The following is a 23,217-nucleotide window of genomic DNA, read 5'->3' as shown; positions in this document are numbered from 1 at the left end:
AAAAGCCTTGAAAAAAGCGCCAAAAAAGTTCATTTTCAATTTTGACCCGGAAGGACAACAAGTTCATGTCCACGGGAAGACAACAGGGGGGTTAAAAGAAGACAGTGACTCAGACAGCCCTGTTTCCTCAGTCAGATTGCAAAAGCCCTGCTTAAAGCTCTGTCCCCTTTAGTTTTCAGCTTGGACTCTGGAAGAGCAGGAAGACCAATGGATCTCAAAGTGCACCAAGGTCCATAAGGGTCTAATATATAATCTGGAGCCAGGTCATGGTGGGCATTAAAAGTAATAAATAATATGCTACTGAGATGCTAAACCAGAACAAGAAATATAATTCCCACGACAATAGTAGGCTAAACTATCCCTTCTGCATCACTGACAGCCGAGCTCCAGCTGCCCAGAAGCCATCACATGACCGGGGACCCACCCAGCGCACAGCAGGGCACCGCGCACAGCAGCCCGGCCTGCAGCAGCGCTGCGCAACGGCACTCCGAAGCTGGATGTAAACACCAACTTCCGTCCGTGTCTGATAGCGCGTGTGATTATGTTGGTAGCAGGTGCAGGCCAGCTTAGACGTGTAAGCTAACTGACGCAGGCATTACTCGATTCATTTGGACTCTGATTATAATACTGGGATAGCTACTTGTTGTAAAAGCTTGATAAGATGTAGTCCCGCTGCAAAGGCGCAATCTAAACGAGATATTAGATATCTGCAGATGACTGTGACCCGCCCAGTGCTGTTAAAATAGGAAACTCGACCTGATTTATAACTTAAATGATCAGTGTTGCCTATGTGTTGTGCAAAATGATCCCTCCCTGTGTCTGATATAAGATAAGATTCGAGCTAAGATAAGCCTTTATAGTCTCCTGTAGGAGACAGTCATCTTGGACATTCGAGAGAAACAAATGGCGACACATCAGGCATAAACACCTACATATAATAATCATACATTATCTCATCCAATGCTTCATCTAATAAATCTCTCACCATCACCCCCCCTTTCCTCACAATCCCAGAAGAACAGAAGAGAACCCACAACACATCCTCGCCCTCGTGTTGCACTTCATTTTGATAATGATGCACATTTCCCGTTAACTCACGCTGTGGTCAATAACTTCTGTATTGCACAATGCCCAACTGCATAATACCATATCAAATATAACATAGCATATCTATATATAAAAACATTGCACCAATACCCTATCAGGCGTTGCACATCACACAACCATAATGGTAAGTACCACAAATAGGTCGTAAATGTACTCGCTCTGTGCCATTATTTGTATTTCTATCAAACTTTGATCATCACAAGGGAAAGCCTGCCGCTGCAGCACAGAGCAGCAAACCGCCGAGGCATGCGGAGACCCAGAGAGAGAGCACCGTGTCGAAGGTGACGCAGAGGCTTGTTTACCTGACTTTGGGTAGGTGACGATCCATATGTCGCTACTTCTGAGCGAGAAGTTGGCGATCTCCTCCATCTTCCCTCTGCAGAAGGGTGGCAGCCGAACTCCATCGAACTCGAAGTATTTGCTATCAAACTCGATGGGCGTGCTTGGCGTGTCTACCTCGCTCTCAGCCATCCTCGAAACGAGCCGCCAGTGCAAGAAAAGGAAAACGCGCACACCCACGCGGTATTCAATCAAAACGTGAGGAGGATGATGGTGGTGATGAGGTTGATTTTGAAACGGTGCTGCTGTGGATGCTGCACGGCAGGCGGATGAGTTGACCTACAGCCAATCACGGAGGAGAGTAGTGATGTAATGCGCGCGCACGAGTCCCCAGCATCAGGACCACTCTCGCCGAGCCCGAGGATGCGCGCGACCGCAGAGGAAGGATGCTTCCCAACACATTAAATACTCAAGTAAAAACTATTACCATAAGGCTGCTGTAATAATACATAATGTTATAATCCTGTTATAGGCCTACATCAGCCTACTCAATTACCATGTTATACATAAATCATAAATACATAAATGGGTCTTATAATGTCAGTCTTATAGGCTTTCATTATGTTTTTATAGTGATGTTAACTGTCAATTGTGTGCAGTCTATTTAATATACAATTAAGATACTACTTTAATAGCTATTAGGTTTATGCAATAAACAAGCAGTAAATGGTTTTCTAGACGGTGAGTGCAAGTAGCTTAAACCTGGCACATTTACTAGCTATCCCAAATCTATAACTTGCTTTCTCTTGTGAAAGGCCCTATTCTCATATAAACACACACAGCAGTTAAAAGGACAGTGTTCTATAGCCATTATAAATCATGTCTGTGGTCACCATAGAAATATTAAACGCAAACAACTGCTAGGCAAAGAAAACAGAAGTAGATAGTGCGTTTTCTTTTCTTCCTTTTTTTTAAGGGGGCTGTGACGTCACTGCGTGTCGTCTATCAAACTTGCTGTTGATTGGCTCTTGTGTAGGAAAATGAATTGACAGACGTGCGTTAATCCAATCATGCTCTCAGTAAAATATGTTGCCTTTACTGTCCCTCGTTAATCTCAGTTTTATAAATAACCTCCGACAGGCACGGCACATTTAGTGGCTTCATGTAGGCCAACCCTCATATTCCGGTTCATGCGGATTATGGTTATATGTCTATATAGCCTCATTCATGAAACTTTGTTAAACCACATCTTCGACACCGGATAGCATCAACACTGGACAATAAAAAAAATCCAATAGGTTAAATATATTAGCTGAACACTACACTACACGTGTGCACGTAAACAGAAAAACGTTTTGTGGTTTTAGCTCTTTCGTAAAAAAAAATTAGTATCCTTAATATCCTGATAGACGCACCACTGGACCACTGATATAGGTGTTCTGATAGTTCTGATAGCATCTGAAGGCATCATTAGAAGTGCGTCCTCCCTGCACTTTCCTCTAAAGAGCCAGTTGTTGACCTGTTGAGTAATCATAGACTGTATATAGTGAGTAATGCGGTCTGCTTTTCTCCGCTGAGCAGCACTGTCAGCCGTGTGAGCACTCGGCTATCTGCCTCTCTCAGGTCTGCCCTGCCATGGTCGACCTAAACAGCGGCTGGAACCTGTCTTTCGCCGGGTGCGGGTTTCTGGGAATTTACCACATCGGAGTTGCTAGCTGCTTGCAGGAGAAAGCGCCCTACCTCGTCGAAGGGGCCACCAAGTTGTACGGAGCCTCTGCCGGGGCTCTGACCGCCTCGGTGCTCGCTAGCCAGGCGTCCCTAGGTAAGACAAACCGCTGTGGCTCGTTAGCCTGAGCTTTATGCACACTCGAAGCAGTATATGGAGGACACAGGAAGTCCTGTATTATTATTGTTATTATTATATATTTATAATAACAGATGTATATGTGGTCTGTTATGTATAGGCCTAGTTTTTCTTATATAACCTATACTGATCTTAATGCTAAATATAATGTATGTTCTACTACTATTTGAACAATGTATCTTTGAAATGTAGCTCTTAACATTTTTCAGTTCACTTGGTGGCGTGAGAAAACTGGTTGAATTTGAGTAGATTTTACTTGAATGTCTTGACAACACTTCCCCAAAAATTAATTTTTCTGCATATAGAAATACCCAAATATATCATGAATGTACTTTTGAGATATTATTTTTCATATACAGTATGAAACATAGTATTGAAACAACAACATTCAGTTTCCCAGTGTCCAAAACATACTTCATCTAAATGTTATTAACATGTAGACTTACAAATAGATTAATATTCTTGTGATATACATGGCACCACTGGATCATAAAAGAACTGTTTCTTGGCTGTGGACAGTGTGTCAAAGACACCCTTTCGCTTTCTCTCCCATGAATAAGCAGTCAAAAGGGCTGATGTCTGTAGACAAGTGTATCGACCAACAAGAAGCTGCGTTGACCTCAGCATAGGTTCAGTCATCGGAAGACCTGGTCACAGGTCACAGTTGGTCACTGACTCCTTTGTGAATATTGATCCAGTCACAGGTTGACACTTGAAAATGTTTTTGTCTGCAGAGCCTCAAATTCTTTTTTCTATCTCATTTGTTTAGCCCAATGTTGTGAAGATGTGATTGAGGTGGCAAAAGAGGCCAGGAAGAGGAACCTGGGCCCCCTTCACCCCAACTTCAACCTGGTCAAGGTGTTAAAGTCCGGCCTGAATCGGGACCTGCCCTCTGATGCACATGTCCTGGCCTCGGGGCGGCTGTGCGTCTCGCTAACCAGAGTGTCTGACGGGCAGAATGTGCTGGTGTCGGAGTTTGACAGCAAAGAGGAACTCGTCCAGGTGCGGGGAGTTTGTGACATTTTCGTTTTCTTTTCAATCTTGAGAAGCCTCTACGGCAGCGGTGTCAAACTCAATGTCGCTAAGGGCCACACTGGGAAATGAGAATCACATCAAGGGCCAGACATGTAGAGTTTATTGACATGCGTTTATTTAAAGATAAAGTCAAATATTTTTTGACTGTGTTGTTGCATGTCTCATAAAGCCTTCTCATTTACAGTTTGGGCCACATAAAGCCCCCAAAAAGTCAGCAAAAAAAGTTCCTTAGCCATCATAGAATTGAACAAATCAAGCAAAACAATGATTACATTTTTGAAAGCAGGCTACCACACAGCTGACTCCCAGCAACCTGTTTCACAGCCTGAACATGAAAACTCTCTGCTTCCATGGGAGTCTCAAAGTCGACAAATCTGCCAAATTCTGCTTTAAGTGACGCGTAATTGCATTCTGAAAAAGAACCCGGACCCCCTTGGCGGGCCAAAATCTATTGTGAACCTAAATTGATATGCGGGCCGGATCAAAATTTGCGAGGGGCCGGGTTAGGCCCGCGGGCCTTGATTTTGACATACGTGCTCTACAGCTTCCATCATAATAATGCAAGCCACAGGAAATCAATTTGCTCTGGTTTAACTGTGTCCACAGGCGCTGATCTGTAGCAGTTTCATTCCCATCTACTGCGGACTGATTCCTCCATCCTTCAGAGGAGTGGTAGGTGTCTTTGGTTGAATTGCTACTCATCAAGGTTTAGCTTTGTGTTTCCTTTAGGATTTTTTTTTAGCAGTGGGGGCAGGTCTGTCCGAACAACATGAGCTGACAGAACTGACGAGTTGAACGTTGTCCAATTAGAACGGACCCACCGCTGTGATGTTTCTGGTGGAGCTGTTCGTCTAATAATAAACTACATCGACATCGAAATAAACTACATCGACACAACAGTATGTGGAGTTAAACTGGACGGGCCCAACAACCTCTGAATAGTTGTACTTGTTGTTAAATTGCAATGTGAGCGGCAGCCAACGGAAGGGTGCATTATGTCGGCAGGATCATTTAAAAGGCAACCGTGACTACATTGTGCGTCTGCCCTTTTTCTGATACCGTGGCGGCAGAAATGTTGCCATGGCGGGCCGCCACTACAAAATCAACAGACTGCCTTTTGGGATGCACAATTATTTGTACAAAATTGTATTTCATTATTTTATTTTTTCTCCTAAAATAGTCACATTGTTTGCCTAGTACATTACAGACCATTCATTTGGGAACCATGTAGTCATGTGACTAAAAATAAAGTTGAAAAAGGAGAAGGGAGGTATCAGTGGCAAAGAAAGGTCTTATTTTAAGAAAAATGTAGCAACAAGCAAGTTGAAAAGGGAAAATCTGAATGTTATAGTCAAAGTAAAATCATGGTCTGTGTTTCGAAGATAATTTGGATTGCCTTTGGGTGCAGCTGTAATCCAAAAACATATCTACCTTATGACAGTATTACAGGAAAACCTCAATAAACGACTGGGAGAATACTGCGCTGAAGATATCGGTCAAGGTACAAGGCAGCTCTCATTAGAACAGAACATTTTGTTTTCATTAGAAAAAAATCAGGAGGAGTCGTTTGCATGTTTCGAAAGAGTGCTGTGATAATCATTTTAGCTGCAAGTCCTAGTTTCTGATACCACTGTTGCCTCTACATTGACTTATCAGCTGCTTTTGGACTTTGACAGTGATCTTATTGGTGATTTACAGAGCTATGGTTACTGTGTGTGTGTGTGTGTGTGGGTGTGTGTGTGTGTGTGTGTGTGTGTGTGTGTGTGTGTGTGTGTGTGTTCAGATGACGTTATATAGTAGTAACAAAATACAAATTTCAGGTTTGTCGCAATGAACACTGATAAAAAAGAAATCAACCAGATGACATGAAGTCTAATAAAAAAAAAAAAATACAAAGCATAATCATGCGATGCTAGTTTCAAAATTGTGGTTATTCCGTATTGAAAGCGTTTGAAGTGTCAGTTGGGAATGTAAGCACTTAAAGGAGTTGAGGTGTCAGTGGAAGTATAAGCATTGAAAACAGACACATGACATCAGCCGGAAGCTTATCACTGCATTGCCCCAACATTTCACATGAAGTGAAACTGTTTACAACTGTTAAAATGTAAAAATAGCACAATTCAAAGGTCAAGTGACAACAATTACGACAGATAAAAGTCTGGATTCAACCTGATGACATCAGGTATAGTAGGTGCCTTTAATAATAGCAGTTCCAGGTTCATTGAATGAGTGTAATCATTCAATTGCGTAGTTTACAGTAGGGCTGCAACTAACGACCAATTTCAGAGTCAATTAATCTGTTGATTATTTTCCCGATTAACGTTAAGTTTGGTCTACAAAATGCCAGAAAATGGTGAGAAATGTGGATCAGTGTTTCCCAAAAAGCCCAAGACGACGTCCTCAAATGTCTTGTTTTGTCCACAACTCAAAGATGTTCAGTTTACTATCACAAAGGAGAGAAGAAACTAGAACAATCTTCATATTTAAGAAGAATCAGGGAATTCAAAATAGTTGGCGGTCATTTTAAAAGTTGACAGCTAGTCGATTAATCTTCGCAGCTCTAATTTAGAGCATATATAAATCAATTAAAATGGCACCATACGTTTGTTTGCCTTAGGACCAGCGCTCAGACAGAGAAGCTCCAGTCACAAAGTAAATCACTGTGGAAAAACAGGACATCACGAACAAAAAAACTATCTTTGTGGACACATCGGCGCATTTCACTCTGAATAGACACTGGTGTCCCAGTTTTGGTGCCAAAGTTCAGTGTCAAAACAGCCCAGGGAACACAGTCCAGAGTCCAACAAGCTGAAGCTAGATTCAGTTTCTATGTATACATGTTGAAATGTACCTCCAGTATTCTGCAGGCGTTGTCTGTGGATTCTGTACATTGTGTACTTTCTGCTGCCTGCGGCCTCAGAGCCCAGTTTAGTGTGACTCACCAACTCCATGTGCATTGACCTGAGGCATGACACGCTGTGGACAAATAGTATGGGCGGGGTTCCCACGGTCATAGAAAACCTGGAAAAGTCATGGAGTTTCTAGTCATGGAGTTTCTAGTCATGGAGTTTCTAGTCTCTATGGGAGAAAAACATGCTCTGGTTTATTGGCATTTCTTTAAACCAATCACAATCGTCTTGGCCGGTGCTAAGTGCCGGCGGAGCAACGGTGCCTCTGCAAAATAGCCTTGAGAAGGAACTTGTTTTGGTGGAACATGTGTACGTTCAGAAGTTGCCTTAGTCGTGCAACAGAAAACTCAGATTGGACAGATAGTCTAGCTAGCTGTCTGGATTTACCCTGCAGAGATCTGAGGAGCAGTTAACCATAGTCCTCACAAATCCACCAGAGGTTAGAACGCCGACACAAAGAAAGAGGAAGGGGACGGACTTCGTTGAAAATACATGCATCCGGCGGAATTTCCTGCGGCACCGGAGCAATCCCGGAAGTGGAATGTAGACTATGGAGTTTCAAAATCTCATTTTCCAGGCTTGGAAAAGTCATGGATTAGTGAACTCCTTGAAAGTTTTGGGGAAGTCATGGGATTTTGTTGGGTTTAAAAAACACTTAGTATAAGTTTCCTTATAATTTACTAAAAAGGGAACTGAAATGTAAAAACGTTCTTTGAAAGGACTATGTAATCTGGTACTTCTATTAGGAAAAATGGAGACAGTGTGTAATCGCTTTTAATTAGAGAAATAAAGGGAAATAAAGATTTAGAGAAGAATTTGGTATTTGCTTGGGTTGAAATTTCCTCAGATTAGATTAGCATTTTAGCAGTTGTTCCTCAAGCAAACAACAGCTACTATGTATCAAATATATAAATCCCTGGTTCTTTCTCCAGAGCTCAAATTAGTTGGTACTTGCAGTCTAATGCCAACTTTCATAGTTTTCTCAGAGGAAACATCCAAGGGATATTGTTATGAATTATGGGACCCATAAAATATAGTGTTACCAGCAGTTCTTCACAGCCAAGAAAAGCTAAAGCCCAAGTGATGCTGGATTTTTGACACAGCTATATTTACTTTTTAAGGTATTGTGACAAAGATACAGTATGTATGAAGCAAGACTTTGGGCCCTATTTTAACGATCTAAGTGCACGGCGTGAAGCGCCTGGTGCAGGTGTGTTTAGGGCGTGTCCAAATCCATCTTTGCTAGTTTGACGGCGGAAAAAAGGGTCCGTGCGCCGGGCGCATGGTTCTAAAGGGTTGTACTTAGTGTCTTCATTAATTCATAGGTGTGTTTTAGGCGTAACATGCAATAAACCAATCAGAGTGTCATCTCCCATTCCCTTTAAAAGCCAGGCGCGTTTGGACCTTGGAGCATTGCTGTTATGATGGAGGATCTGTAATATTTGTATTTGTAATCTTCTGCATGTGTGTGTGCTGCTGCACGTCCCTGTGTGTGTAACAAGCATAGTGTGCGTGTGCTGTGCATAAACCTAGGCGCATTTTACTAATTTGCTGTTAAAATAACAATGAATGCTGCGCTATTGACTTTAGACCAGGTTTTGTTGGTCAATGGCGCGATCACTTCACTATCGCTACATTTTTCACACGCTCTGTCCGCTGCCAGCATCTCTGCCAAGCTGCCAGCTTTTCAAATTTTACAATTGACACTTGGAATAAGGTTAATCCCTTCTCCTCTATGACATGTTAAGCCCTTCTTCTCTATCTAAAATGGAACTGGAGCATTTCATTACATAAATAAATGGGTAAAGTCTCTAAAAAATGTTAGAGCGATGTGACTGACAAGGGGAATTGGCTTCTTGTTTTGGCACAGTGCGGTTGGCTTTTTAGTAGGCTGAAGTGTCTTTAGGTTATAATGTCAGAGCAATTGCAGGCCCAAAGTACCATAATCATGAACAATATATCCCAGATAGACACAGTCACAGTGCAGTGATTGAACATATTGCAAACTACTCTTTCAACAAAGTTTTAACTACTTCAACTTTTGAATGGCAGCAGGTACTTAGGGCTGAGTATTGTTCAAAAACAATTGATACCGGGGCCGGTACCGATGCCAGTACCGTGACTTTGATACCGGTTCCTAAACGATACTTTTTCCGATACCGATTTTATAAAACAAAAAGAAATTACAACATTACACATTACGGCACACATCTTTATTTATTTTGCAGCTCCTACTACAAGAGCCCCGTCTCTGTGGGTAACGTAGAGTTTTTCCTGCCTGCCTCTACGGCGTGTAACGTTAGACAGCCAATCACCAGCATTATTAGATCTTTGTAAAAGCGTGCTGCATGCTTATTAGCTCACTTACTCTGATTTACTCCTTAGGCAGTCTATATCCTCGACGTTCCACTTCCGGGATTGCTCCGTTGCCGACTCATTTACTCATTTAGGCCGGATATCCATTGCCTTGGGTTTTTTGTTGCACGACTAAAACAACTTTTGAACATACACGTTCCACCAAAACAAGTTCCTTCCCGAGGCTATAAAAGCAGTAGCCCCGCCCAAGACGATTGTGATTGGTTTAAAGAAATGCCAATAAACCACCAGCATCCTGGAATGCTGTGTGAGTTCGCCAGACCCTCCTCTGCAGCGCTGCGGTGGAGGAAGATCTGGCATAGCGAGACCACTCCTTAAGTATTGTAATTGGGTTACATTTGAATTGAATGATGAGGCATTTTTCGATACTCAATACTTTAGAGGCAATTCGGTCGATGCCTAAAACGTATTGAATTCGGTACCCAGCCCTATACATACAGTACATTATTTTTTGTGTGTCTTTAGCGTTACGTGGATGGCGGGATCAGCAACAACCTGCCGCAGTCTGAGCTGAAGAACACCATCACCATCTCTCCCTTCTCTGGCGAGTCTGACATCTGTCCTCGTGACGACTCCACCAGCTTCCACGAGCTGCGCTTCACCAACACCAGCATCCAGATGAACCTGGGCAACATGTACCGCCTGAGCAGGGCCCTGTTTCCCCCGGAAACCAAGGTAGGCCATGCTTCAGCCTCAGAGGGACGCCCTGTTTCTTCTCTCGTTTCTTTCAGAGGGCGTAGAAAGTGCAATTGATAATGTTGATGCAAAAAAATCTAGAACAAGACAATAACAAAAAATGATGCAAAATGGTGGAGTAATTTAATGACCACACCAATCAGTTTTCTTATATCAACAGTGGTTCCAATTACTGTGTGTAACGTGAGAGGAATCATTGTAATGAACCCACAGAGAATTCATCCAAATCTGCATTTCCCCTCGGCTCTAACCTTTTACATTGCAACCTCTTTTAGCTGATAGTTTTGGTTTGTAGTAGGGCTGAACAATGAATCGCTTTCACATCGAAATCGCAAAGTAGAGTTTTCCCTGCCTGCCTCAACGGCGTGTAACGTTAGACAGCCAATTACAAACGTTAGTAGATCTTTGTCAAAGCGTGCTGCATTCTTATTGGCTCACTGACTCTATATCCTTGATGTTCCACTTCCGTGATTGCGCCGTTGCGACGGAAATTCCGCCGGATTTCACTCATTCAGGCCGGATGGCCGTTGCCTTGGATGGACTATGGTCCTTCATGCATTAAAATAATGTGATTAGATAATCTTGAAGATGAATCAAATGTTTGTTGAATGTTTGGTGGACCATTTGAGTTAACATTTTTTAATCCTCATAATTATTATATTCACAGTTTTTTCACTAAGATACATGATGGAATAATGTTACGTATCCCAGATTGTTTAAAGAAATGTCTTATTTTCAGTGGATTTCTCACTTATTTTTTATTACTTTATTTAACACGATTTTATTTAACACTTCTGAAGAGTCCATCATGTTTTTTTAATCCTCCGTGTCCTCCTTGGCTACTAGCAACTGTGTGAAAGGGGGCGTGGGGGCGGTCACGGAAGACTTATATCATGTGGACGAGCCAACAGTTTTGTTGTCATTTCTTAGAATTCCTCATGGGGGCGACAGAAACTACGCACTATAGCTTTAACTGTTGTCGCTGCATGACGCTCACATTTTGTCGGCTAAACTCAACTCACGGAGCTCTTGGCGGTCGCCTAATTTCGTAGGATATCATACAAATTGACGAGAGCAAGTATTCGACGATATCATACGAACGTTGATGAGAATGCTTTGCTTTGAAAGTAAGAATATGTAATTATTAAAAAAAAGTAATACCATTCTTCCTCTTACATATAAAAATGTACTGTATAGGCTAATAAACGTAACCTTGCTCAGTTAAATAAACTCAGAGGTTTTGCTGCTATAAACATTAGCTTTACCCATCACTGACAGAAGAAAGTATCCAGATGTGCCCTGTGCTTTGGTTTTCACTTCCTGCCACTCTCCTTTATCCCATGTTTTCTCTTGTTATTCCCTGGCCCTGTGATTAATGTCAGGTAACTTTTAAAATGGGGGGAGCTTCAGGGTAGAGCTGCGTTGTTGTTACACAGCCTGGCTCCTGACCGCTCCCCGCACGTGCGTGTTATGCTGTCTGGCTGCACAAATCTGTGTGATGGGGGAGGTGTTGTTGCTACCACATTCTAGAGGCAGGAATTATCTCTCTGTACCATAACACATGAAACATTAAAAAAAAACAAGTCTACCCATACACGCTTGAGGCAGTAACGCTATGTCAACTTGTCACTTCACACATATTGACAGGCGCTGTCTTGACATGCACAGGAAAACAGAATTTGAATGTCAAATGAAAGAGATAATTATTTTGACCCACTAACCCCTGTCCCGATCAGGCCAGCCACGGGATTGGCTGTGAGCGCCTCTGCTGATGCTACAGCTCTCTTATAGAAGCTGTCAGAGTACTTACCAAGTCTTTATTAAATGAATGGTTTTACATTTTTGGAAATAAGTTTATTCGCTTTTTTGCAGAGTTAGATGAGAGGTTTGATACCACTCTTATGTGTGTACATTTAGTATTCTATGGAAGATTTAAAATGCCTAAATGAAAAACAACTAAAGAAATAGATTAAAATACAATACACATTGTTATATGAATATACTTATTTTTTGTATATCCTCTTTTATTGTTTCATAATTAAATGAAGAACATATGCTAAAAGGACAACAATAAAACTCAGAAATCAAACCAAAACACTAAAAAGCAAATTGAATATAGTAGAGTATTGCGTTTTTACGCATTTAAAATTTCCATAGACCTCTGCTGGACAACACTTAAATGCAGTACACTTTCTAAATAAGTTGTTGTTTTTTTTAAATTAATTTATGACACATACATTACATTACATAAATGGAAATACACATTACAATGTGTATTGTATTTCACTTAATTGTTTTGCGTTCTTATTTAGGCATCTAAAATATTTCTTAGTGTGGCGCTAGAGCCCAGAGGCAATTAGCTTAGCATAGACAGAAATAGTTGCAGCATGTCAAACAAGTCTCCATAAAAACAAAGTTGGTGATTTTTACACTTCTGTTTGTGTAGTGTTTAAACCAACATGATACAACAGTTAATTAGTAGGCTTTAATGATGTTGGTTGCTATTTTTGAACTTTGAACCTGCTTCCAGTTGTTATGCCAAGCTAGGCTAACCATGTCCTGACTCCCACTCCGTACTAAATACACAGACTTGAATAAAGGTATCGAAATTCTCATTTTACCAAATATGCGTATAATCCAAAATAACCTTTATTTGTATGTATGTAATGTATTTCTTTAAAAACTCCATACAATCTTTCAGTGTCATATATGTTTTTGTATGCTCTGTTGATTCCTGTTCTGTGCAACACAAATCGTTTACGTTTTCCATTCAGAAAGTCAATAATAAGAAATTTGAACATTGAATAAGATGTTCGAACATTTCTGTTCAATTTCAGTTTTTTGTTCTTATTAATGAGTTATCTTTATAAAAATAGCTTACCTGTGTAAGGAATTTGTTCTAATGAGGCACTAAGGCCTGTCAAGTCTGACTCCAATTTATTAATTCCCGCGCCTTTTTTAATCAGAATTACGAACACAAGGATCAATCTGAGACGAAAAGTTCAGTTAACTAAAGTTGTCCAGCATAAAAGTTACAACACAATTGTGGGTTCACAAACAGCATCTAAGTTTCTCTGGCAACAGACATTAAGCCAGAGCTGGTCCACCAAGATCTTGTCTGAAAATGAACTCTGATCTGTTCTCTCCCTTAAGCTTTTATGCTCCCCTCACAGGGGGCTGTCTTCTTGTTTCTAGGCAAAAACTGTTATCTTTCTTTTCACACACACATAAACTGGGCTGCTTTTCTCAATCAGTGACATCATTAATTGATGAATTTCAAACAGGAATATGGGTGAGCCATTTTTAGGTAGTTGAGAAAAAGACAGATATTTTCCAAATATAACATGGACTCTTTTGCTCTCACAGGTAATGGCTGACATGTGTCAGAGCGGTTATAAGGATGCTCTACGCTTCCTTGAAGAAAACAGTGAGTATCCTCCTACTGTTTTACTATGGTGCCCTCAGATAAGCTCACCTAGTTATGATGCATCCCTATCAGCCACTAACTTAACCTTCGGACTGTGTCACTGATGTCATGTTTTGTGGTGCCAGACCTGCTGATGCTTGATCGTCCGACCTCGGGCCCTGCCATGCCAGAGAGCCCGCCCACCACCTGCTGCTGCAAGCCTACAGAAACCACACAAGAGTGGGTGCTTCGGAGGCTCCGCCTACTGCGAAAACAGCACTGGTGGCTAGATGAGCAGATTGATCTGCCTACGCCCATCAAGAAAGGTGTGGTGTCATCCCAGACTCAACTGACTTTTAGTCATGAAAATACATTTGAGCCAAGATTTTGTGATGTCTCTGTAAAGTATGTTGACATGCTGTGTGGTTGACTGGTCCCATTCTCTGTGTGTCTGTCAGTGTTCTGTGAGGCCTGCCAAGACAAATCCGGCCTGTATGCCAAGGTGTCCGAGATGCTTCCAGTGAGAGTGGCCTCCTACATGCTCATGCCATACACACTTCCTGTACAGTCGGCCTACTCAGTAGCCCAGAGGTGAGTACACTGTAGATCTAAACCATAGACTGTAATAAAAAAGCAAGAGTGACATCACCCATTGGTTTGTGGATTACCGTTTTGATGCCTCAAATTTGGCATTTGGCCGTTGGCATCTTGGTTTTTTGAAACCGGACATGGCCACGTTTGGAGCTGAGGAGGATGATGCGGCTAATGCCGACCTTACACCAAACGACTTTTCAAGCGATTCCACTGTCGCAGATTATTTTCCAATATCAGAAAGAAATCATGAGAGTCTTGCCAGAGTTGGGGTGCGCTCCACTCATCTCAATCGTTTGGTGTAAGGTGGTCATAAAACTCAGTCCCAGTCAGTCTTTTTCCCGTCTTGACGTTCCGACAAAATCAAACGTGTTTGATATTATCGTAAGTTCAAGGTCTTGGTAGCGAAGTTAAATCACATAACAACCAATGGGTGCACTCCCTCCAGCACCAAACAGGAAGCAGCAAACGGCTACAGTGTAACGGACAACCACAGTTCATGCATACATGTGAACCGCGGATAAAGTGCAGAGTTTAACCTTCATAGTGAAAAAGTGACACTACGTGAATGGGGCACTGCAGAAAGACGGCGCAGACAGACAAACAACGGAACAACGCCGCTTGTTCAGGGTTTTCATGTGTAATCACGTAGGCCTACACTTCGCATCAGGTGTTAAAACCAACTGTAACAAAACACCAAATTGGACTATTTAACTCGACTACGAGACATTTTAACCAGTCATGAAACTGTCTCAGTTTAATACTGATACCGTCAGACGGCCGCAAGGACAGACAGTAGTCGGAGCTCCCGCGGTGCTCTGCGCCCATCAGCAGCAGCTTCTTGCTGCGCAGCCGGTTCCCCAGAGCAGCATGAAGAGATCCCGTTAGCACTAGCTTCACAGCCGAGCGTTCAGTTCCATTCAAAACGATGCAGTTTAGCGGTCTTACCAGCGCCAAAATATATTAGCTGTGGATGAGAGGGAAGCTGGCTGCTGAAAATCATTTCGTTTTGGCGCTGGTGATTTTTCTTTGGCGCTGGCTATAAACCTCTTTGGCGGGGGCGCCAAAACGTTCTCTATGCAGGAAAAATCCCCATAGACTTCTATAGAAACTGACTTCTTTTTGCAACCAGTGGAGTCGCCCCCTGCTGGACATTAGACAGAATGCAGGTGGCACTTCTGCATTGGCTTCACTTTTCAGAGATGGAAGCTACAACCAGTATTTTTTTACAGTCTATGATGATCTACGTCTCCCCTTTTAAGCAAAACAGTTCTGCACTGAAAACTCATTCAGTCAGGTCCATGACCAAGTTGCTTGTTTCCGTGTTAAACATCAGTTCAGTGCCTGTTCATCTAATATGATTTCTGCTCTGCCCCAGGTTTGTGGAGTGGATCCCAGAGGTGCCAGCTGATATGCGCTGGCTGTGTGGGGTGGCAGGTGACATGTACCAACAGGCCTGGAAAGGAGCACCGGCTAGCTCTATTGGGTAACAGATGGTTTTTCATACAGTGCAACATTCAGTCATATAGTTATCCACCCGCACATTACAAACCAAAAAGGTTGTATATAAATAAAAATAGCAGAAAATTACATAACCCAGCCTGACCCAGGCAAGATCCAGGGTACAAGCAGCCGAAATGGGTTTCCTCAGGAGGGTAGCTGGCGTCTCCCTTAGAGATAGGGTGAGAAGCTCAGTTATCCGTGAGGAGCTCGGAGTAGAGCCGCTGCTCCTTTGCGTCGAAAGGAGCCAGTTGAGGTGGTTCAGGCATCTGGTAAGGATGCCCCCTCGGCGCCTCCCTAGGGAGGTGTTCCAGGCACGTCCAGCTGGGAGGAGGCCTCGGGGAAGACCCAGGACTAGGTGGAGGGATTATATCTCCAACCTGGCCTGGGAACGCCTCGGGATCCCCCAGTCGGAGCTGGTTAATGTGGCTCGGGAAAGGGAAGTTTGGGGTCCCCTGCTGGAGCTGCTCCCCCCGCGACCCGACCCCGGACAAGCGGACGAAGATGGAAATTACATAACAATACAAAGAACAAAAGACTAGGGCTGGGTACCGAATTCAATACTTTTTAGGCATCAACCGAATTGCCTCTATAGTTTCGAGTATCGAAAAATGCCTCGTCATTTAATACCCAATTTCAATACCTAAGGAGTAAAATCGTGTCAGCATCAGTGAGCCAATAAGCATGCAGCATGCTTCTACCAAGACCTAATAATGTCTATGATTGGCTGTCTAACATTACAGGACAGAGACACGCAGGAAAAACTCTACGTTAGACCCGTGCTCACGTAGTAGGAGCTACAAAATAAAATAATAAGATTTGTGCTGTAATGTTGTAATTTCTTTTGTTATAATGGATTTTTATAAAATTTGTATCGAAAAAAGTATCATTTAAGAACCGGTATCGAAGTCACGGTATTGGTATCGGTACCGGTATCGAAAAAAACGATACCCAGCCCTACAAAAGACTAGGGGTGTCACGATTCTCCAAATCCTCGATTGTTCGATTACATTTTCGATTCTAAGGTCATGGTTTCGATTCGGTTCTCGATTTTTTTGTTTTTTTGTTTTTTTTTAAGCAGAAGTTTGCAGACAATGCTGAGGGCAGACGCTTGGCAGCACAGCGGTCTTAGCAGCTGAGCAGACAGACAGCAGAGAGGGCGACTCGGCAGTCCACTAACTTGTTGCCCTCTCCAATATAACCAATGTAAGCTGCTCTGTTTAGGCTACAAAACGTGCATGCAGGCTGAAATTCAACCGTGCGGTTTTGTCGGGATTAAACTATAAGCAGAAGGAAACTCCGCTAGCTGCTAGGCTAATGTGCAATGGTAAACACACAGAATACGGTACACGCACATAGCAAAGCTTGCAAACTGTGGCTTTTTTGTCGACAACGCAAACGTTGTCAACATAACTCACTAGAAATCCATAATACTTCCACATCGGCGACTTCAGTGAAAGAGGAGGGGGTTCAAGTTCTGTCGATGGGTCTCCTGCATCTGCAGTTGCCATGCCATCTTTTGACTGGCTGTATAAGTTAGAGGAAGTTGACTCGCAGCATTTCTACACGTGTGTTTTTTTGTGCTTGTCAAGCCGACCGGACGTGACATGGGGGCGTGGCAGCATCGACGATTCCATTTTTTTAATTCGAAGTCCAAGATTATAACTTAATTTCGGTCGATTTCGAATAAAAATCGAAATCGTGACACCCTTACAAAAGACATATATATATATATATATGTATATATTAGGGCTGTCAATCAATTAAAAAGATTAATCACGTAATTAACTTGCGATTAATCGCAATTTTTGTATCTGTTGATAATAATAATAATAAGATACAGTCATGTGAAAAAATTAGGACGCCCATGCTAAAGTTGTCTGAAAAGAGGAATACAAAAAAAATCTTTTGGAAATTGATCTTAATGCCTTAATTAAAAAAATGAAGAAATATCCAACCTTTAAGGACACCAGTTTTGTTTGTGAATGAATAATGTATTGTAAATAAATAAATGTTCTTCCTTAAAATACAGGGGGCATAAGTAAGTACACCCCTATGTTAAATTCCCATAGAGGCAGGCAGACTTTTATTTTGAAAGGCCAGTTATTTCATGGATCCAGGATACTATGATCCTGATAAAGTTCCCTTGGTCCCCCCATCATCACATACCCTTCACCATACCTACAGATTGGCATGGTTGTATTTCAGTTAGCCTAATAGCTGGTTTGAGTTGCATTGAGAGATGATTTTATGGAAAGTACCCCATGCCAATCTCTAGGTATGGTGAAGGGTATGAGATGATGGGGGGGTATGGTGAAGGGTATGTGATGATGTGGGGGTATGGTGAAGGGTATAAGATGATGTGGGGGTATGGTGAAGGGTATGTGATGATGTGGGGGTATGGTGAAGGGTATGAGATGATGGGGGGGGTATGGTGAAGGGTATGTGATGATGTGGGGGGTATGGTGAAGGGTATGTGATGATGTGGAGGTATGGTGAAGGGTATGTGATGATGTGGGGGTATGGTGAAGGGTATGAGATGATGGGGGGGGTATGGTGAAGGGTATGTGATGATGTGGGGGGTATGGTGAAGGGTATGTGATGATGTGGGGGTATGGTGAAGGGTATAAGATGATGTGGGGGTATGGTGAAGGGTATGTGATGATGTGGGGGTATGGTGAAGGGTATGTGATGATGTGGGGGTATGGTGAAGGGTATGAGATGATGGGGGGGTATGGTGAAGGGTATGTGATGATGGGGGGGTATGGTGAAGGGTATGAGATGATGGGGGGGTATGGTGAAGGGTATGTGATGATGGGGGGGTATGGTGAAGGGTATGTGATGATGTGGGGGTATTTTAATTCCAAAGGCCAAAGGAACTTTATCAGGATGCATAGTATCCTGGATCCATGAAATAACTGGCCTTTCAAAATAAAAGTCTGCCTGCCTCTATGGGAATTTAACATAGGGGTGTACTTACTTATGCCCCCTGTATTTTAAGGAAGAACATTTATTTATTTACAATACATTATTCATTCACAAAGAAAATTGGTGTCCTTAAAGATTGGATTTTTCCTAATTTTTTTAATTAAGGCATTAAGATCAATTTCCAAAAATGATTTTGGTATTCCTCTTTTTAGTCAACTTTAGCATGGGTGTCCTAATTTTTTCACATGACTGTAAATACTAAAAGTACTTTAAAAGGGATATTTTTTTCAAGTTTTTAATGCTCAAGAGGTATTTGAGACTGGACGTACTCAATTGGTAACTCAGTTCACATCAACAGTACATGCAGATAACTTTTGTCTTGTGGAGAGAACCATCTGGAAGGGCTTTAAACCCAACTTTCCATTCAAAAGACCCTTTTCTTTATCCATTTGTGTTCAAGGTGCTTTGTTTTACTGCTAGCCATCCTCTATTATAAGACCAGTAAGACGCGCCCCTGTTGCGTCTCTCATCTCCATTGCAGGGGGGGTTTATCTAACCATCACAAGCCTGATTGCTTTATTTTCCCGTTGTAACTTTAGCTGCTGTTATCATCGTGACTGGTAAATTATTGGCAGTCACTGGAGGGCGCTCAAGCCCTTATTGATGTAAAACTGACCCAAAACAGGATGACACAGACACAACATAACTTCACCAGTTGTTGTTACTGAGCCATCAGAGCAATGCAGTAGAAGAGTGGTTTCAAAAAAACATGAACTCTGTTTGCCTACTGGGCTTTCACACATTACATCACTATGTGGTATTATGATTTAAACAACTGGCATTTTAGTAGACCATATAGTTAAGTTCAAACCTACAAATGTGATCTGTATAGATAATCATTTAAATCCATCTGAAATTGGGACACATTTTCTTTTCAAATGTAAGGAAGGCCCAAAATCATCTTCATTTATCTAATGAGTTCGAGGCATTAAGCATTTTAGAGAAAGTGTCTTCATGCGAGCACGTCATTGCAGTAAAGGCCTCAGTATGCTTCAACCTTTCTGACAGCGGAATCAGACGAGATTGCACCCAACGTTTCCCCCCCCCCACACTCATTTAACTAATCTTCTCTCTCAAGCTCCTTGTTAAGGAAAAACTCAGAAGCAGCTTGACTCTGCATATGGTGAAGTCGAAGTTTGGGGAGACTTTGATGACTTACACGGAAGCATTTAATAAACTGGTGATCGAGGATATTTAGGATTAAACAAAGTGTGGTGTTGTGTAGTGTCATCCCAATTCTGAGGATCTGTGTATTTCCAAGAGGCATTTATCTCCTGCTGAAGCTGTAAAGTTTGGGCTACGCAAAGATATCGATGGCACCATAACATATGAGACAAAGACCTTGAAGAAGGCCCAGTCAGTCCTGGCTGATATAAGCCACCCCCTGAACAGCTACTTCATGTTGTTGCCGTCTGGCCGCAGAGTCTGTCTGCCTAAATGCAGGACAAACTGCTGCTATAGGGTTTGTTAATAATTCAATGTGAGATGTGGACTTCTGTGTAGTATGTATCTATTTGTGTCCTCTATTGATAGTGTCTGTTGTTTGTATGGCTTATGTGTTGTTTATGTTGCATTCTATTGCCGCACAACAAATTGCCCCTCAGGGATAATAAAGACTCCTTGACCTAGATCTTGTTGTTGTTGTGCAAATACCGTAGTCCAGTCTAGCTTCCTCTGGGGAATAGGCTATCTGCAGATGCTGTTTGTTTTAAAGAGATGGTATGTGTGTGTGGCCCCTTTGGCCTGTTAACATTTGATCTTTAAAGAAGACGATCCCGGAACACAACATTGTGATGAAGTATGTCCAAATAGATGGACATCTGTGACCTGGGCAGGCATGGATTAGCCATCCCTCTAAATGGCTAGTGAATGTTAACATTTTATTTTTTTTGGCTGGTTAGTCAAGGAAATCTACCAGCCACTTACATATTTTACCTGCATTTGGGTGGTGAATGGTGCTAATTTTGAACCCTGCTCGTATGTAAATGTTTTTAAGGGGAGTGCGAGGATGGATGGTTGGTGTCCGGCCGATTGTGGTGGGCTGGTCTGGGTCTCAAGAGTCCAAGGGCTGATTTTTTACCCCAGAGTGACCGCTCTTATCTTAAGTTTCCCCCTTGTCTAATCTTAACATTTACATTGTGTTTCTGGAATTTCCACCACAAAAATCTAAATAGAAGACTGTCCTATTTTTGCGCTTGCAGAGCGGATCTCCACGGTGCATAGGCACCACTTTCGCGCTCGTGCCTGGTGCAAAGTCTGCTACCATAAAGGGGGCAAGATGTGATGGATTGCATGAATGTAGGCAACAGACCATTACTCCTCGAAAGCATTCACAGTGGTAACACTCAATTATACACTGAAAAAGGACAGATTAGTGATACTTCCGATAGATATAGTCAGACGATGTGTTTGTACAGCCTTGGTCATTTGAAGCAACACTACGCTTCCGCTATAATCAATGAAACTGGCTACACCGGACACGAGAGCAGCGCGTAAGTGGTGCCTATGCTCCACGGAGATCCGCTCTGCACGCGCGAGGTGCGTGCGGCCCTTTTACACAGAAATGGATCACATAGTGTCTATATTTGTTTAAAATTAAACCACCGATATGCAGTAAAATGAATGTCAGTGAGCGTATTACCAGTTTTGTTTTGAGAGTTTCTGTTTTAATTTCTTGTTTGCCTCAGCTGCTTCCTTCCATAACAGCTGACAATAGATTGACGTTTTTTACGGCGCTGTGCCGGCACCAAAAACTGAACAAACAACAACAATCCCTAAGCAATAGCTCTCCGTCTCGCCTGTTACTCATGCTATTCTGTGCCGCGTGCCAGTTAAAAGATACATTTCGCGAGCGGTCCACACACTTACATTGTAGCCAAACGATAAAAAGGAAGTGTGGAGCGCTCGGTGGGCCAGGAGTTCTGGTAACAAAGAACCTTTGAACTTTGTTGCATTTTGCTTCTATTCATGAATGTGAAATAAACTCTTAAACATCTGTGTAATTCACTTTACAGTGAGCCAGGCCTGAGGAAATGCTTGAGTGCGCCGCCTCTACCTACAGAGTGTGAGAAACCAATGCAGAGAGACAACCTGCCTGCTCTTTCCTCCCTAGACCTCCACGCCAACTACTGGGAGAACGCCAAATCTACCTCCTCCTCGTCCCAAAATCATTCTCACATCATCCCCTCCTCTCCGCAACAAGTCTGCTTTTTTGTCGGCTCACAGGATGATCTTAAGAGGCCCGGACAGCAGTAAACAGATTCAGGACCAGAACTTTAACAACGATTTGGTCAAATGTCCACTTTCTGTGAGGAGCTGGTGGATTGATGGACTGGTTAAATATTGAACCAATGGTGCGTAAATGTTTCAAGGAAACACACATTCATCTCTGACTCTGAACACTCCGGGCAGCACCAATATTTGATTGGGTGCTCTGGGAGACAGTGTCACAACTCACCCAGGATTATGGATATGTTTTATTATCTGTTTTAATGCACAGCACAGAAATGTGACTGGTTTCACAGTCTCACTACAACCCTACCTACCTGTTTGTTTAAAATGTACTCAAACGTAGCAGTCATTCCTCATTCCAGTACAGCTTACTGAATCAAAAGCAGGGTTCCCACACATTTTTCATGGACAAAAAATAAGATTTCAATGGCCATTTACAACGTGTCACACGAACATAACTGTATACTACACTGTACTCCAAATGTTAATTATTGTATGAAAAGCTTTTTTCAATCTCTAAATGTTTATATTAGTTCAAGTACTTCAAACTACAGGCACAGTCAATACATTTCTTTTATTATATCAGACTGGAACTGGCTTTCCAGTATGAGGAAAAACAAGACCAATTGTACTATCAGTGTATTTTTAATGCATTTGATTATAAAATCATTTTGGGATGCAAAAACAATGTATATACTACATAATATTTCATAGCTCTCTATTCAGTTCAATTTTATTTATAGTATCAAATCACAATTTTATTTAAGTAACAAATCATAACAGGAGTTATCTCAGGACATTTTACAGATAGAGTAGGTCTAGACCACACTCTATAATTTATAAAGACCCCACAGTTCCAGTAATTCCCCCAAGAGCAAGCAGTTAGGGCTTTTAGGGAGAAACTTCGGGTGGTGAGGAAAACTTCCTTTTAGGAAGAAACCTGGGACAGACCCAGGCTCTTGGTGGGCGGTGTCTGACGGTGCCGGTTGGGGGTGTGATGAACAGTGGCAATAATAGTCACAGTAAAGATAATGGAACTATGACTAGAAATAATAGTTGTTCAGGGCGTAGTAGGGCATAGTAGGGCGTAGTAGGGTGTAGTAGGGCTACTCACAGATACAAATTGCATCGGTCATTAGAGAGCCATGAAATATTAAATGTACACCTCTCCGGTATCATTCAAACATATCAGATTCAAGCATAAGTTCAGCTAGCTGGAGGGAGAGACGGAACGC

General features: G+C 42.2%; 2 protein-coding genes across 2 annotated transcripts in view; one reads left to right on the top strand and one right to left on the bottom strand.

The window, feature by feature from the left end:
* Positions 1-1,829, bottom strand: part of sult4a1 (sulfotransferase family 4A, member 1) — a 29,106-nt gene extending 27,277 nt beyond the window's left edge. Inside the window, exon 1 of the mRNA XM_078243127.1 lies at positions 1,410-1,829. Within this exon, the coding sequence (XP_078099253.1) occupies positions 1,410-1,578 (169 nt within the window). The 5' untranslated portion in view covers positions 1,579-1,829. The remainder of the gene's footprint in view (positions 1-1,409) is intronic.
* A 1,025-nt stretch (positions 1,830-2,854) lies between these two features.
* The window catches only part of pnpla3 (patatin-like phospholipase domain containing 3), a 22,083-nt gene continuing 1,720 nt past the window's right edge, over positions 2,855-23,217 (top strand). Inside the window, exons 1-9 of the mRNA XM_078242796.1 lie at positions 2,855-3,208; positions 4,020-4,252; positions 4,892-4,957; positions 10,036-10,245; positions 13,633-13,693; positions 13,819-13,998; positions 14,131-14,263; positions 15,642-15,749; positions 21,766-23,217. The exon at positions 21,766-23,217 is cut by the window's right edge and continues 1,720 nt beyond it. Coding sequence (XP_078098922.1) covers positions 3,022-3,208; positions 4,020-4,252; positions 4,892-4,957; positions 10,036-10,245; positions 13,633-13,693; positions 13,819-13,998; positions 14,131-14,263; positions 15,642-15,749; positions 21,766-22,006 — 1,419 coding nt within the window. The 5' untranslated portion in view covers positions 2,855-3,021 and the 3' untranslated portion in view covers positions 22,007-23,217. The remainder of the gene's footprint in view (positions 3,209-4,019; positions 4,253-4,891; positions 4,958-10,035; positions 10,246-13,632; positions 13,694-13,818; positions 13,999-14,130; positions 14,264-15,641; positions 15,750-21,765) is intronic.

This window comes from Sander vitreus, chromosome 23 (assembly GCF_031162955.1).
Source record: "Sander vitreus isolate 19-12246 chromosome 23, sanVit1, whole genome shotgun sequence".
NCBI lineage: Eukaryota > Metazoa > Chordata > Actinopteri > Perciformes > Percidae > Sander > Sander vitreus.
Note: the sequence above shows the minus strand (reverse complement) of the source record. Positions and strands in the feature narration are given on the sequence as shown.